Source organism: Dryobates pubescens, chromosome 16 (assembly GCF_014839835.1).
Source record: "Dryobates pubescens isolate bDryPub1 chromosome 16, bDryPub1.pri, whole genome shotgun sequence".
NCBI classification, from domain to species: Eukaryota; Metazoa; Chordata; class Aves; order Piciformes; family Picidae; genus Dryobates; species Dryobates pubescens.
The window spans coordinates 21,523,635-21,540,554 of record NC_071627.1 but is presented as its reverse complement, the minus strand read 5'-3'; the positions used below and the strand labels follow the sequence as shown (position 1 = coordinate 21,540,554).

The following is a 16,920-nucleotide window of genomic DNA, read 5'->3' as shown; positions in this document are numbered from 1 at the left end:
CCTCCCTTCAGGTAGTTGTAGCTGACATTGTGTCATCTACAACTCACTGAAGAGTTAAAGTCAGGAAGAAGCTCACCAGTTATGTAGCAGGTGACCCGCCGGTTCTGCTCCGAGATGTCTGCGTCGATGGTGCTGAGGGTGACAACCACCTGCCCTGGCTCTGCGTTCTCAATTACTGACCCTTTGTAGAAGTCGGAGGTGAACTGTGGAGCGTTGTCATTTTCATCAGAGACAGTGACCTCCACCAGGGTTTGGGAGGAGAGCTGCACTTTCCTGCCGTGGTCGGTGGCCACCACGTAAAACCGGTAGGTCTCCTGGTCTTCACAGTCCAGCTCTTTCAGCGTGGTGATCCACCCACTCTCACCATCAATGGTGAAGAGTCCTCGGAGGTTGCCAGATTCTGCTTCCAGGCTGTAGGTCACCTGCCCATCGCTTCCCATGTCCTGGTCGTTAGCTGTCACTTGGATGACTGTGGTTCCCGAGGGCATGTTCTCCATGACAAAAGCTTTGTAGGGGTCTGCCTCAAAAACAGGTCTGTTGTCGTTGACATCCTGCACTTGAATGTTTACAGAGACCAGAGAGACCAGCTCAGTCTCCTGGTGGGAGCAGAGAGCCATCACATCAATCTGGTACCACTTGGTGGTCTCATGATCCATAGCCTTTTTGATTTTCAAAGCCCCTGTCTGTTCATCCAGTGTGAACACCTCATCCTTGTTGCTTTCTGTAGTGGTTCCCTTCACTAGGCTGTATATGATGGGGTCCTCTGCAAAAGCCTTGACTGACCCTATTTCTGATCCCTCTGGAAGATCCTCAGAGGCAGAGAACGTATAAAGGGGCTCAGAAAACCTTGGCAGTGTCACCTCCCTGGGGACAATCTGTAGATTCACTGGGACAAAGGAGTTCCAGTGAGGGGGTCTGCCATCTTCAGCCTTCACCTTAAAGTTAAAGGCTCTGTTTTCTAAGCCGATGAGGCTCTCCTTGACCTTAACAACCCCGGTGGCAGCATTGATCTCCACGAGGTCTTCTGCTACATCTTCCACAGAGTCAACAGAGTAGATGACATCTGCATTTGCACCTTCATCAGCATCATAAGCCAGCACCTGGATGACAGGGGAGCCTTTGCTCACGTTGGACTGGATGGAGAGCGTGTATTCAGAGGCTTTGAACAGAGGGGGGTTGTCATTCTCATCCGTGAGGATTATCTTGACGGTGCAGAAGGCCACCTTCCCACCCCCGTCCTTGGCCATGACTTTGATGGCGATGACTCTCTCTGTGGAGTTTTCCCTGTCCAGTTTTTGCAGGGTGGCAATGCGACCTTTGCTGTCTATGGAGAACTTCTCGTGGGCGAGCTTGTTTATGATGGTGTAGTCTACGGTGCCGTAGGGGCCCCCGTCGGGGTCTATCGCCAGGAGCTCGATCACTTTGGTGCCTACCTCGGCGTTCTCTGCCAGCTCTGCCTCGTACAGGTTCTGCTGGAAGGAGGGGCTGTGCTTGTTGGCGTTGGTGGTGTTGATGTACACGGGCACCGTGCTCTTGAACACCCCATCCGAAGCAGAGACTCGGAGGTGGTAAGAAGCCTCCAAGTCCTTTCTGCAGCGGTTGAACATGGAGATGATTCCAGAAGTGCTGTTGATGGCGAAGTGCCGGTGGTCGTTGCCCGAGAGGATGACGTACTCCAGGCGGGCGGTGTCGCCGCTGTCGGGGTCCAGGGCCTGCACTTTGATCACGACGTGCCCGCACGTGGCCATTTCGCTTACCTTGGCTTCGTACTGGAGCTGGCTGAACTCGGGGGGGTTGTCGTTGATGTCTGTCACATCTACAAGCACCAGGGCGTCGCTGCTGAGCGGGGGCACCCCGTGATCCACGGCTCTCACTTTCATGCGAAACTGTTGATGCTTTTCATAGTCCAGTGCCTGAGCCGTTGTTATTTGCCCTGTGCTGGCATCAATGCTAAAGAACTTGGCGGCGTCCGAACCGTCGTCCAAGATCTGGTAGGAGACCGCTTTGTTTCTGCCTGAATCCTTATCAGAAGCAAAGAGCTGGACAACAGGGGTGTGTGCTGGCAAACTCTCTGAGACAGAGGCCGTGTAGATCATCTCAGAAAATACAGGGGGGTTGTCGTTGACATCCTCTACCTCCACCTCTACTCTGGCTTCTGAGAAGGATCCCAGTGCTGTGTCTGTGGCTCTGACAGTGAAGGCATGTTTTGTCTCTAGCTCGTAGTCCAGCTGACCTGTCACAGTCAGGACTCCAGTCTTGAAGTCGGTGCTGAACAGTTTCAGGGAGTCCTCTTCCACAATGTTGTAGATGAGGCGCAAGCCTTCAGGGCTGCGTGCCTGGATGTGGAGGACAGAGGTGTACAGGGGGATGTTTTCTGGCACCTTCACTCGGTAGTACAGGCTTTGGAACAGAGGGTTGGATTTGTTCCTCACACTGATCACGACCTCCTCTTCAGCATGGAGGGGAGGGTGGCCTTTGTCCTGGGCAACGACTCGCAGGTTGTACTTATTTAAAGCTTGGTAATCAAGAGGCTTCTTCAGTGAGATGTCTCCTAGGTAGGGGTCAATGAAAAAGTATTTGTAGTCCTCTGCAAAGGAGTAGGTGATGGCTCCGTTATCCCCTACGTCTTTGTCTGTTGCCGACACCTGGAAGAGCACGTCACCCGGCTCTGTGCCGTCCTGCACCGAGGTGTAATACGGCAGGTTCTCAAACTCTGGGGGATTGTCGTTGACATCCTCTACAAAGACCTTGACTGTGGCTTGGGACACTCTTGGTGGCTTCCTGTTGTCCTTCACTTCCACAGCTACCTCGTGCGTGTCTTGTGCTTCGCGGTCAAATTTCACCCCCTTGGTCTGGAGCACTCCAGAGGCCTGGATCATTTTGAATCTTTCCTTCCCATTCAGAAGCGAATAGAAAAGTGGTTCGTTGAGCTGATGGCCCTTGACCCCAAGGATGGTGAGAGTCTTCTCATCAGTGGAGTTCTCCATCACAGTTGCTGTGTAAACATCTTGATCAAACTTTAAGCCAGCGCCTTGTGCTTGAGTTAAATTCAGCCTAACCAGAGCAGTACTTTTGTATAAGCCATCACCAGCTCTGACCACGAGCTCACGATGGCTTCCCAGGCCAGTGGTGTTAAGAATGGAGATGAGACCTGTGAGTGGATGAATATAGAAAGCATTATCAGTGTTCCCTTCCACAATGCTGTAGGTCACCTCTGAATCTGCATCTTTGGCCTGCACAGACAAAAGCTCCATCCCTGGGTGGGCAGGCAGCAAGATAGAAAGCTCATAAGTGTCTTTGAGAAAGACTGGAGGCGAATCATTCACATCTTTAACGTGGATTGTGACCTTGGCTGGCTTGGGTGCAAACAAGCTGGGACTTCCACTGTCGTGCACATGTACACTGAAGTGAAAAACCGGGGTGAGCTCATAATCTATGTCAGCACGACTGGTCAATGTCCCTGTGCTGGGATCCACAGTGAAATATTTCAGTGCCTCTGGTTCCAAAATCTCATAGACCAGCAGAGCATTGGAGTCCTGATCAGCATCTGTTGCATGGGTCACGAGAGGAGCGTTGCTTTCATCCAGAACCATGCTTTGCGGTGGAGCATTCTCCATGATCCAGCCGACGAAGGAAGGCTTGGGGAAGATGGGCGCGTTGTCATTCTCATCTATGACATAGACCAGCACCACCGTGTCCATAAATGCTCCAGCCATGGTGGTGCCACGGACTTTCAACTGGTAGAAAGATACCTGCTCAAAATCTAGGCTCTTCTGAGTGGAAATAAGGCCTGACTGATAGTTCATGGAGAAGACTCCATCTCCGTTTCCGTCTTTTATCTCGTAGCTGACTGGTGACAAGCTGGTGGCTGCAACCTGGATCAAAGGAGAGCCCACAGCTGTGGACTCATTGATCTCTGTGATGTACTCAGCCTCTGGAAACCTTGGAGGGGTTCGATCAGAGGCTCTAATGCGGATGTGAACCGTAGCAGAGTCCTTAAGCTGGGGGAACCCTTGATCTTCTGCCTTTACAATCAGAGTAAATCTCTCTTGCCTGGCTGGGTCCAGTTTCTGGGCAACTGTGATAATTCCAGAGGATGGGTCGATGTTAAAGAAACCTTCCCCATTCCCTGCAAGGAGAGAAGTTACAAAGTGAAGAATGCAGACACCCTGTTGGGTTTGGTTTTAGAATCATAGAATCAATAAGGTTGCAAGAGACTTCGAAGATCACCAAGTCCAACCTGTCACCCAACACCTCATGACTACTAAACCATGGCACCAAGTGCCACATCCAGTCCCATCTTGAACACCTCCAGGGATGGGGACTCCACCACCTCCCTGGGCAGCACATTCCAATGGCTAACAGCTCTCTCTGGGAAGAACTTTCTCCTCACCTCCAGCCTAAACTTCCCCTGGTGCAGCTTGAGACTGTGTCCTCTTGTGGTGCTGGTTGCCTGGGAGAAGAGACCAACCCACTCCTGGCTACAACCTCCTTTCAGGTAGTCGTAGAGAGCAAGAAGGTCTCCCCTGAGCCTCCTCTTCTCCAGGCTAAGTAACCCCAGCTCCTTCAGCCTCTCCTCACAGGGCTGTGCTCGAGGCCTCTCCCCAGCTTTTTTGCCCTTCTCTGGACACATTCAAGAGCCTCAATGTCCTCCTTAAATTGAGGGGCCCAGAACTGCACACAGTTTTCCTGCACCTCTTTTCCATAGGTGTTCCTGATTTCAGACCTAATTAACATCTCTTTATGTATTGTTCTTTTGTTCCCCACCGGGAGACAACAATCTTCATTAGTTTCTAAACTATTTTCACCCTATGAACAATGAACCCATGGAGATCTATGAGCCAGCTTTGAAATCAATCAAAATGTAAAACAGGGATAAATGCCCTTCTAATTTGAGCATATTTAGTGGTGGCAGAGCATGTGCTCGAAGCTTTTGCCTCGTGTGCAGAACATGGTAACACAGACTCTACCAGTTCCTTCAAGCCCTGTCATGCTTATAATTACCAATACTTCAGAAGCAATTAAATTCCTCAGTCCTTGATCTAAATTGCAGTGAGAAAGATGGAGCAAAGGATGGGTTGTCTCCTGCAAAGAATTTACCTGCTGAATAGGCAGTGTGGCACAGCCATAAATATTGGAGTTTTAACCTTTAGAGCGAACGATACGACGTCTGCCCACCGCGCTTGTACGATCCCAATCCACCACCAGCCACTGCTGAGGGGCTGCTCACTGTTCCCCAAGGATGTATTTCTTGGTAGAAATCATGGAATTGTCAGGGTTGGAAGGGACCTCAAGGCTCAGCCAGTTCCAACCCCCCTGCCATGGGCAGGGACACCTCACACTACAGCAGGTTGCCCAGAGCCGCATCCAGCCTGGCCTTAAAAACCTCCAGGGATGAGGCTTCCACCACCTTCCTGGGCAACCTGTGCCAGTGTCTCACCACCCTCATCATGAAGAACTTCTTCCTGACATCCAATCTCAATCTACCCATTTCTATTTTTATTCCATCCCTATCACTCCCTGACACCCTAAAACATCCTTCACCCCCAGTGGTGGGAATGGTGATGCCTGTTGTGGAAACTTGGGTCTTTTAGCCTAACACCTGAACAGGGATTCCTCCCTCAGTTCCCACGGATGAGAAGAGCAGATTTTAAATGGTTCTAATTCATCCAGACACTCATTTTTTTTCCTAGAGCAGTGACTCAACATTGAACTGTCTGCTTAAGGAAGGATCCTAATATTCCATAACGTGGAAATTCCCTGCTTGCTCTGGGTAGGAGGGAAATCACATTTTACAAGCATGCAGTCCCTGATTAACTCTTTGGTCACCAGCTAGAGCTTGGGAATGCAGGCATGCCCATAGGCTAAACTATCTTGTTGCATGGTTCTCACCTGCCTGAAGAGAGTAGTGGACTTCAGCATTGGCTCCTTGGTCCTGATCAAGGGCCCTAACTTGTACAACCTCTGTGCCTGCTGCTGCTGAATCCAGCACTTCTGCTTCGTAATGGATGCTGCTGAACTGGGGAGGGTGAAGGTTGCAGCTCTCCACGTGAATGATGACTCGAACGAAGTTCCTCTTGATGGGCACCTCCTGGTCTCGGACCTGAACGGCAGAGGCAAAGCAGCTACAGTCAGAGAATCATAGAATCAATAAGGTTGGAAAAGACCTCAGAGATCAAGTCCAACCTGGCACCCAACACCTCGTGGCTGACTTAACCATGGCTCCAAGTGCCACGTCCAAGCCCTTTTTGAACACCTCCAGGGATGGTGACTCCACCACCTCCCTGGGCAGCACATTCCAATGGCCAATTACTCTTGCTGGGAAGCACTTTCTCCTCACCTCCAGCCTAAACTTCCCCTGGTGCAGCTTGAGACTCTGTCCTCTTGTTCTGGTGTTGATTGCCTGGGAGAAGAGATCAACCTCCTGGCTACAACCTCCCTTCAGGGAGTTGTAGAGAACAATAAGGTCTTCCCTGAGCCTCCTCTTCTTCAGGCTAAACAACCCCAAGGTCCCTCAGCCTCTCCTCATAGGGCTTGTGCTCCAGACCTCTCCCCAGCCTTGTTGCCCTTCTCTGGACCTGTTCAAGTCACATCACTCCAGGTTTAGGAGTAGCTCCTGAGGACTTTTACAACAGGAGGCTTTTTTTTTTTTTCAGTGGCACTCAGCCTGTGATCTTCCACACTAAAGTTCAACTTTGAACCTGAAAACACACATTACCAACTCCTCACTGCTCTTTCTTGTGTCAGAATCTAGTGGCCATCCATTGGAATTCAAAGGAGATGCACTCAGCAGATGGCTGGAGGAAAGCAGGGGCTTACCCAGATTTAGTCAGGTAAAGGTTAACACCCTGCTTTCCTCTTCCCTTTTGTTCTAGAGAAGTCCTTCTCCAAAGCCTGGAACCAGTTTTAATTTCTCCAAGCTGATGGCCTCAGCAGGGGCTGTCTAGGACTCACCATCACTGTGAGGATGTGCAGAGGCATGGGCTTGGAGCTGAAGCCTTCCGCTGTTGTGAGGGCCCCGCTGCTGGGATCCAGCTGGAAGAGTCTTGTGCTCTTGGGGTCCACGCTGCCATGGATGGTGTAGATGAGCCCCTTGCCTTTGTCCTTGTCTGTTGCACTGACTTGAAGGATTTCCCTCCCCGAGGGGGTGTCTTCAGGAATCCACACCTCGTAATGGCTCTCCAGGAACTGGGGACGGTGTTGGTTGATGTCAATCACATGAATAAAGGCCTGCAGAGGAGACAGCACAGGGAGGGCAGCAGAGACACCTACTTAGAATCAGCCAGGTTGGAAGAGACCTCCAAGATCATCCAGTCCAACCTATCAGCCAGCCCTATCCAATCAACCAGACCCTGGCACTAAGTGCCTCATCCAGGCTTTTCTTGAAGATCTCCAGGGACAGCAACTCCACCACCTCCATTCCACCAGCACATTCCTATGGCAAATCACTCTCACTGTGAAGAACTTCTGCCTAATATCCAGCCTGAACCTCCCCTGGCACAACTTGAGACTGTGTCCTGTTGTTCTGGTGTTGGTTGCCTGGGAGAAGAGACTGACCCCCACCTGGCTACATCCTCCCTTCAGGTATTTGTAGACAGCAACTTAATGCAGCTGTGTAAAATCTCAGCTGCCAACCCCTCTTGAGTGTGGCAGTGCCTTGAGCCCTGTAATTGTCACAGCTCTGCAGCTCTTAGGGCTTTGCCATCCGTGGTCACTGGGAGCCCTTTTGTCCTTCTGCCCAAGGAACTCCTGCTGTGCCTTCCCTTGGTGATTTTCAGTTTGCTTCCTTTCATTTTCCTCACCTTTCCAGTCTGGCAAGCCCTTCAGAGTGAATGTGCCTGTGCTTGGCACACGAGGAAACTGTCACAGCCTGCCATGAAGAGCAGCATTTGCTCAGCTGTGGTGCCAACTTTGCTGGCTGTGCCTCCACACCAGCCCTCATTAATTACACACCAGAAAGCTGTCAGAGGGGAGATGTTTGGTAAAGGGAGGGAGAGGCTGGTTATCTCAAGAGCTGCATGTGTGTGGAGGAGGCATACAGAAGCAAAGCTGAACAAAAGCACTTTTCAGCCCCATGCTCCCCTCTGCATTTAACAGCAGACCCCTGTGAAGGGACCTGACTGAATCCCGCTTGCAAAGCCAGCAGGTTTCATCTGTTTGGTCTTCCACCATGACTGCCCTCACCCTCCTGCTGATGTGTTCACTGCATCCTAGGAAGTCCCAACCAAGTGTGATAATCTGCTTCCTTTAGCAAACCTGAGCATGCCACGGGTGTTTTGCACAAGCAGGCTTTTGGACATCTGCTAGGGGCCTCGAGTGCCAAGATAAACCTAGGGATGAGATGCAAGGTGGCAGGGAATGCAGAGCAGGCAAGGTGGGGCTTTGTTTGTTTATCTGGAACAGTACTTGAAGGTAGTTGACATTGTGTATTTCACAGGGATGGAAGAGTTCCTCACTCATCATCCCCCCCAAACCTGCGCCGTGAGTTTCCCACGGTGAGCGTCACCGGTGGCTGACTCACGTTCTAGGTCTTCCTCTGCAGTCAGGGCTGGATTTTTTCTTCTTTGGCTGCTTCTTATGTGTGGAGAAAAGAGTTGGTGAAAGATTTAAGCCCTGAATAGCCCTCCTGAGGGTAGGCAAAGATGGGCAAATCTCAGCAGCTGTTGTAACTGAGGCTTGGGTGCATCAAAATGCCTCCTTCCATCAGCGCTTCCTTTTCCTGTGGCCTCTCAGAGGACACAGCATCTCTGCAGCTGCCTCACTCATCAACTGGACCGCAGTGCTGGTGTGTTATCAATGCTTCACACACTTGGAGCAGCACAGGGCAGGCCTCACTTCTTGCAGATTCATCTTTTGCTGGCTTTACACAGATTGGTGCCATGGTTTAGTCATGGGGTCTGTGGTGACAGGTTGGACTTGATGATCGTTGAGGTCTCTTCCAACCTTGGTGATTCTGTGATTAGGAACATCCCTCCACACAGTAACTTGGCCCCCAGCCTGATCTGATTGTGTATTCACATGGTTGGGGTTGGAAAGGACCTTTGGAGATCATTGAGTCCAACCACCCCACAGAAGGTCACACAGGAATGTGTCCAGGTGGGGTTTGAATGTCTCCAGAGACAGAGACTCCAGCACCTCTCTGGGAAGCCTGCTCCAGTGCTCTGTCACCATTAAAGAAGTTTCTCCTCATGTTTAGATGGAACTCCTTATGTTCAAGTTTGTGCCCAGTGCTGGCAACACCAGCTTAGGCCAATTCATTTCCCTTATATCCCAGCACATTGTCCCAGCCATGCTGTAAATGAGGAGCCAGAACAAGAGGACAGAGTCTCAAGCTGCACCAGGGGAGGTTTAGGCTGGATGCTAGGAAGAAGTTCTTCATAGAAAGAGAGATTGGCCATTGGAATGTGCTGGCCAGGGAGGTGGTGGAGTCACCATCCCTGGAGGTGTTTAGGCAGAGACTGGATGGGGTGCTTGGTGCCATGGTTTAGTTGATTAGATGGTGTTGGGTGATAGGTTGGACTCGATGATCTCAAAAGTCTCTTCCAACCTGGTGCTATGCTATGCTATTCTACTCTACTCTACTCTACTCTAAATCACTCTGAGCAGCTGAGGGCAAGCTGAGGTCTGAGAGTACTAACTGCCAGCCCAGCTTGGCTGGTGGAATAGCTGTGTCCTTGTGTGCTGGCTGTGATCAACAGGAAAGGCTTTCCCAGACCATTTGTGTTTCCAACAACATTAAAAGAAATAACAAAATCTTAGCTTGGTACTTAGGCTTGGTACTGGTGTCACTAGGTCAGATCACAGTGTAAGCAGAGTCTTGTGTCTGGTGGCTGATCCAGAGCTCGGTGGAGTCAGAAGGAAGATCACCCTTGGCATGTGCTCACTCCAGATGGGGTCTTTACTAAAGGAAAAAGCCTTACCTGTGTTTTGATGGTAGTGGAGCCATCAGTGACTTCTACTGTCAGGTTATAGTTTGACTTCTTCCTTGCATCAAGGGCTCTTGCAATGACCATGCTGCCTGTACTCTTCTCAATGTCAAAGTCCATGTCATCGTCACCACCTGGGATGAGGCAGAGAGGAAAGAGAATGAGGGGTCAGTCACAAGCTGTAGGTGCTGGCAGCCTCTGCAGGAGAAGGGATTCTAGGAGCTACCTGGAGATCCAAAGGATGAGGATTTCCCTTCCAGACACCAAACACAAACCAGGCAAGGAGCTCATTTCCAACCCCATATAAGTGACAGGGCAGGCAATACACCTTGAGTGGGGATGTGCAGGTGTTTGCTCAGCTGTACCTCTTTGACCACAGCTAGACTGGGGACAGTGCCACAAGTGAGCTTTCCCCCAAATCTGGAAACTCAGTGCAAAATGTGATAGATGGGTACAGAAGACAGGGAGGACACAGATAAACTGGACAAAGGTAGTCACAGATGGAGACAAAGGAGTACAAAAGGGAAGGTGAGGGGCACTGGAGAAGGTGAAAGGATGCACATATGCTGATGATGGCCTGGCCAGATTTGCAACAGGCATGTTTGAACATTGATTTATTTGCACCAGGTCTCCAGCTAAGCAGCATCCCAGGCTTAGGAGGGATCAGGGACCTGCAGAGTTGAGCAACACTCTTGCTGGCTTCCAATCCAAGGTCACACTGTGGGTGTATCAGTGATGGTCTTCATTGCCACGGTTGGCTGCCCGTGAGCTACCCAAGAAAGCCCAACACTGGAGCAGTTGGGGAGGCAGACGGAGCTTCCAGGGGGAGCAGAGCCTGGTGCCTCCAGCCCAGATGGCCAAGCAGTGCCAGGAACCCCAGGCCTGAGCAGCTCAGCAGCAGCAGAACGTCCCTCATGCTGGTGCTGCTCAGCCCTGGCACAGCAACTGCTTTCTCGTGGCTTGCTTGATGGCGTCCTGTTAATTCTCTGTTGCAGTGAAGCATGGATGTGCTGCTCTGAGATATGGAGAGGAATGAGCTGTGTTCAGTGATTCACCCCAGGCCTCAGCTACTCCCTTCCTGGCTACTGGTTGCTCTGGATTTTACTCTATGCTCTTAGCAGTTAGGAAAACCTTGCTCGTTGTTAAATTATACATCCTCCCTTGTGGGAGAAGTGCAGAGGTTGCTGGCAATGGGACTACCACTTTCCTGCTGGGAAGGAGACAGAAAGAAGCAGAAAAAGAGGAAAAGGGAGACTTGTGAATGCCTTTTCCTGGGAAAAGAGAGAAGAGTTCCCTTTGCTCGGGGCCAAAGGGCAGCAGGAAGCGCTGAAAGGAGATGAACAGAGATTCTGCTTTGTCAGGCCTTTTGCAGACACCTTTAGCCCCAGTGGCTGAGCCTGTGTGGGCTGGGAAAAGTAAGTGTGTGAGTGAGGTGCCGAAGACTCCTGGATCTCTGCATCACCCACTTGGTTGCCAGTTATTGTGATGTTTTGCTTCCCTAGCAGTGAAAAGGAAATCCTGTCCTCTGCCACCAAGAGAACCTTGGTGCAGTAGGAAGTGGCAAAGGTGAGGCTGAGCCTGCAGACAAGCACTCAGGAGGGAAAGGATGGGGGTTGCCAGAGGAACGCACTGCTGGTTCTACAAACTCAAGCAGGCATTACTAACGTCAGATAAGCCTGGCACTGGTATTGTCTGCTCCCTGTAGCCTTGTATCTCTTGTGGCCTCATTGTATTTGTACACCATTGTCCTTGCCCTAACATCATAATGGGCAAAATGATTCCCTTGCCCTGTTAAGGCTTTGTCTGATGAGAGCAAGCCCTGCAGGCAGTGAGGGAAAGGCTGCACAAGGCAGATTGGGGCACCACTTCAAAACACCAAGTTGCTTGATGGCATTTGGCCCTTGTTTGCAGGACCAGTTCTGCACGTGTACCGCCTGGCGAGTCCCCCAGGGAAGGTCTCTTCCAACCTGGTTTATTCTATGTATGTATTCTATGTCCCACGTCCCCTCTGCCCTGCCACTGCGTATCCTAGAGGAGGCCAAAGAGCTTCCTTATGTCTAAGACATTGCTGGGATGCTGTGAGGTGCAACACAGAGCCCCACCAGCTAGGTGAGGCTGACTCTTTGAGGAAGGTCAGGCCGACTCTTTGAGGACTCTTTTGCTGTCAGCTCCTGGGTGAGACTATGGGCTCAGCAGGAAGGGAAGAGGTGAGGTGTGTCTGCAAGCCTCCAGCAGACACCTGGATCCTCACAGGCTGTTTTACCACAAGCAGCAGTGTCACTTGATTCCCAGGAGGAGCTGGGGCTGGCATGCCCTGCCTTTCACGTGACATCGGGGAACACCTCAACCATTGGCAAGTCCCAGAATGTCATTAGAAAAGTGTTTTAGATAATTGCACTTGGCACCAGAGCCCTGGGATGTGAAGCTTTGTGTACAGTTGTTTAAGCCTTTTGGTGTCTGTGAGAAAGCTTCCCCTGTAGCTCACCTACACCTAAAGCAAACAACTTCATTAGCTCAGGCATGCGAGCGCTGAAAGCCAAGGGAGCTGGGGCAAACCCTCCCAGACACCGCTGCCCGGCTTTAATTTCTGTCTCTCACCTGTGATATTAAACCACACTTGGCTGGGGCCCATTTCAATGCTGATCACTCCCACCATGTGGTTTACAGGGTCTGTTTCCATCACGGCAAAGTTAAAATGGGGTTCGTCGAAAGCCAGCGGCTCCGAGGAGGGGCCGGGCCGGGAGACCCAGCTGATGTGGAGCCTCACGTGGGAGGAGAGCGGTGGGCTGCCTCCATCTGTTGCCTTGACCTGCCAGGAAACGCACATGCAGTCAGGGTTTAGCCCATGGGATCCTCGTGGAAAGCTGCATCTCTCACCCACCAGGAGTTTCGGGTCCCCCCAAACCAAATCCTCACCCGTGGCTCTGCGCTCTGGCTGCTCCCAAGGCAGAACCACACAACCCACATCCCTCTCGTCCAGCAAGCAAATCTGCCAGGCTCAATCCACAGCAGAGACTTGAATCACAAGCCTTGTAGGACAGAGTACAGAGTGCAGGAGAGCTTTAAACACACCTCCAAGCCCCGTGGCCTGATCAGGCTGTCAAACGGAGGCACCACTGAAACCCAAAGGCTGTTTGGGTTGGAGTCCACATGCATGTGGGATCGTGGATCACTGTGTTCACCTCTGAGGATGGGTTGGCCAGACAATTTTACATTTCTCCTCCATTTTTAATAGCTTCTGTATCTCTCATCATTGCCTCTCAGTTTCTCTCTCTTTGCAGCTCGAGTCTGCCTCATTCAAGCTCTCCTCCCACCGCGGCATTTTCTCCATCTCTTTCCTTCTCCCTTTTCTCTTTCTGCAGCCTTTCCTCTCTTTCCCTCCCCACCCGCCTCTTCCCATTGGCTCTCCCCGTTTCCCCCTCCTCTCACCGTAAGTATGTTGTATTCAGAAGCAGGAAAAGCTTTCCTGGAGAACACCACGCCGGTGGTGGGGTTGATGGTGAATATCCCCTCCTCCTCCTCCTCGATGGTGTAGGTGATCTGGCTGTTCTGCCCTTGGTCCCGGTCTGAAGCGATCAGCCTGTAGACCGGCAGCAGTGTCTCTGAGGCTTCTCTCTCGGGGAGCTGCACCATGAAGAGCTTGTGGGGGAAGCTGGGGGGATTGTCATTGGCATCCAGGACTTGCACCACCACTCTGCTGGTGGACTTCAGGGCTGGCTCTCCGTTGTCGGATACAGCCACCTGCCAGCAAGCAAAGGGAGGAGGTGACATGACTTAGGCTGTGACCCTCCCACCTTTATCCTGATGGGCAATGGCTGGACCAGGATTTTGTGTGGATCTGCATCTCAGCATTTCCAGAGATGATGGGCAGTGACTAAACCAGGACTTTTAGTGTGGATCTGCATTTGCATCTCCATGTCTTCAGAGACGTTGCTTCTCTCTGCAGGATGTAGCTGTAGCTGGCACCATGCATGGCTTTTGCATGCACAGGGAGAGACATCTGCAGGGCTCTGGCACCATGCATGGCTTTTGGCTGCACAGGGAGACACATCTGCAGGGCTCTGGCACCATGCATGGCTTTTGGCTGCACAGGGAGACACATCTGCAGGGCTCTGGCACCATGCATGGATTTTGGCTGCACAGGGAGACACATCTGCAGGGCTCTGGCACCATGCATGGCTTTTGGCTGCATGGGAGACACATCTGCAGGGCTCTGGCACCATGCATGGCTTTTGGCTGCATGGGAGACACATCTGCAGGGCTTATGCTTACAGCTGCTCTGGGCAATGGGTCAGGTCGGTCACTAGGGATCACACAGCTGAAAATGTTTGTGCTGCAATGGCTCAGCAAGCTATCACCCATCCTCACTGTGCTGTGCATGCTCCCAGCACATCACATTGCAGAGAGAAATGTGTCCATGATAGACTGAAGCACCTCAAGGTCCCTCTGCTGTAAATGCCCACGGTTTGGAGCTGGTGACACAAAGCTACACAGCTATGTCTGAGACAATCAGATAAATGCCAGTGGATTTCTCTGGCTTGCTCTTTCCCCCATAACTTATTATCCATCCTGCTAGAGGACAGTTCCAGGCCTCTTTTTGCATTCCCACAGCACTCCCAAAGCAGGCCTTTTGCTCCAGTCCCCAGTGAGGAAATAATGAACCCTGCAGTGCTGCTGCAGCTGTCTCTTAGGGCAACACACACCATTTAATTAAGTTTCCCAGCAGTTGGGAGCTGATGGGATGAGATTCTTTCTCTGTGCTCCAACTTGCAAGGAAAGCTCTTTGAGGACTTAATGCACTTGTAGGTAAATAAAGCTAATTACAATCATCATTACCCACCTCTAGGATATGTTCAGCCTTGTATTCTCGATCCAGCTGCCGTGAAGTTGTAGAAATCAGGCCTGCCAGGAAAGAAAGAAAGCCTTTGAGCATCCAGGTAAAGCCAGGGCTGACCAAATGCCCATGTGCCTCACATCAGCCTGCCTGACCTGTGCCAGGTTCCCTTTGTGATCAGAGGAGACAGATGCCCCCCAGAAGGTGAGTTGTCCACTTCCACTTCCCCTGTGCCAAGGAGGTGCTTTTGCTCCTCTGGTCACAGAGACCATGAAGGAGGGAGGACACCTACCAGACACCTATGGCAGCTGAGGATTGTCAAGATATTCGGTGAGAAAGGCTCCAGGACTGTGCAAACAAAACTTTTCTTATGCCTTGAAGTCTGAAACATTCTGCATGTGCTGGCACAAGCCTGCTGACAAGTCTTGACTCCTATTCTCCTCTGCTTGCTCTTTGTAATTTACAGAGTTCTGACAAAAGTTTGTCTTCTGTCTTGGGAAATTCTTTCTATTCTGTTGCTAGAACAAATGAATTGAGGCTAAAAATAAGGCACACAGTTGAAAATAATCGTGGTGCATTGTTTAAGCCTTGCTGAGAGACAGGATGAATCTTTTAACAACTGTAAGACTTGAGGGATTTCTTTAAAAATATAACTGGTTTAACCACAGGGAATAGGTTGGAGGCAGGAGTGGGGAGGGAGTTGTGGCTATAATAGGCTGGAGTTTAAAGAAAATCATCATAATTGCCTCTTTTGAATCTGTCAGTGACTCAGCTGAGTAGATGTAAGTGCAGAAAGGAGGGAGTTGAGGCTTGCATTTCCATGCCTGGTTTGATAATGGTGCTTCCACCTCAAAATTAGGAGAAACTTCTTTACTGCAAGGGTGATGGAACACTGGAGAAAGCTGTCCAGAGGGGTTGTGGAGTCTCCTCCTTTAGAGACTTTCAAGAGCCATCTGGATGTGTTCCTGTGTGACCTGCTCTAGGGTGCTCCTGCTTTGACAGGGAGGTTGGACTCAAGGATCTCTGGAGGTCCCTTGCAACCCCTAACATTCTATGATTCTTATCAAGTGCCTTGGCTCTTCACCTTTGAGGAAAAGCAGCTCTAGACCATTTTCACAGCTGCTTCCCAGCTGATGGAAATTGCAGAGATAATGTATGATTATCTGACAGTCACCCATTGGAGCAGGCTGCCCAGACAGGTGGTGGAGTCACCATGGAATCATAGAATCAATAAGGTTAGAAAAGACCTCAAAGATCATCAAGTCCAACCTGTCACCCAACACCTCATGACTAACTAATGCTTCAAGTGCCACATCCAATCCCCTCTTGAACACCTCCAGAGACAGTGACTCCACCACCTCCCTGGGCAGCACATTCCAATGGCTAACAACTCTCTCTGGGAAGAACTTTCTCCTCACCTCCAGCCTAAACTTCCCCTGGCACAGCTTGAGACTGTGTCCTCTTGTTCTGGTGCTGGTTGCCTGGGAGAAGAGACCAACCCTCACCTGTCTACAGCCTTCTTCCAAGTAGTTGTGGAGACCAAGAAGGTCTCCCCTGAGCCTCCTCTTCTCCAGGCTAAGCAACCCCAGCTCCCTCAGCCTCTCCTCACAGGGCTGTGCTCCAGACCATCACTGGAGATATTTAAAAGGCTCATGGATGCGGTGCTTAGGGACATGGTTTAGTGGCTTAGCAGTAGCTGTGGGGTTCTGAGCTCTGGGTGAGTGGTTTGACTTGATGATCTCAAAGCTCTCTTCCAAGCTCCACAGTCCTATGGTTCTGTGAGTCTGTTTTTGCCCGTCCCCTGCACCTCCTGCTTCCAGCGGTCGCTGTTAACCACGGTGTTTATTCCTCATGAAGCTGAGTCCTGCTTCCTCACACGAAAGGGAAAGCAGGGGGAATTCTCCTGAGCACTGCAGGCTGATGCTGCCCTGGGAAATGGTTTGCATGGGAGGCAGAGCGTGTTCACAGCCCCGTGCGCACGTGCACTTGTGCATCCTGAAAGACTTGTAAAGCCGAGCTGCGTGAACCCATCTCAACTCTCAGCTCTGGTCCCAGGCCAGCAAGTTTTAATTAATAGCCTTGTTTTCAGTTGTAGCATACTTTGGTGTATTGCTGTCTGAGCATGACAGGCAGGAGAAAATGTGAAATGGCTGCAGGAAA

The 16,920-nt window shown here is 51.0% G+C and overlaps 1 protein-coding gene across 1 annotated transcript in view; it reads right to left on the bottom strand.

Moving 5' to 3' along the window:
- The window catches only part of FAT2 (FAT atypical cadherin 2), a 67,460-nt gene that overhangs the window by 27,283 nt on the left and 23,257 nt on the right, over positions 1–16,920 (bottom strand). The window contains exons 4-10 of the mRNA XM_009896143.2: positions 14,767–14,828; positions 13,356–13,667; positions 12,525–12,735; positions 9,903–10,060; positions 6,955–7,230; positions 5,893–6,103; positions 77–4,129 (exon numbers count right to left, since the gene is read on the bottom strand). Coding sequence (XP_009894445.2) covers positions 77–4,129; positions 5,893–6,103; positions 6,955–7,230; positions 9,903–10,060; positions 12,525–12,735; positions 13,356–13,667; positions 14,767–14,828 — 5,283 coding nt within the window. The remainder of the gene's footprint in view (positions 1–76; positions 4,130–5,892; positions 6,104–6,954; positions 7,231–9,902; positions 10,061–12,524; positions 12,736–13,355; positions 13,668–14,766; positions 14,829–16,920) is intronic.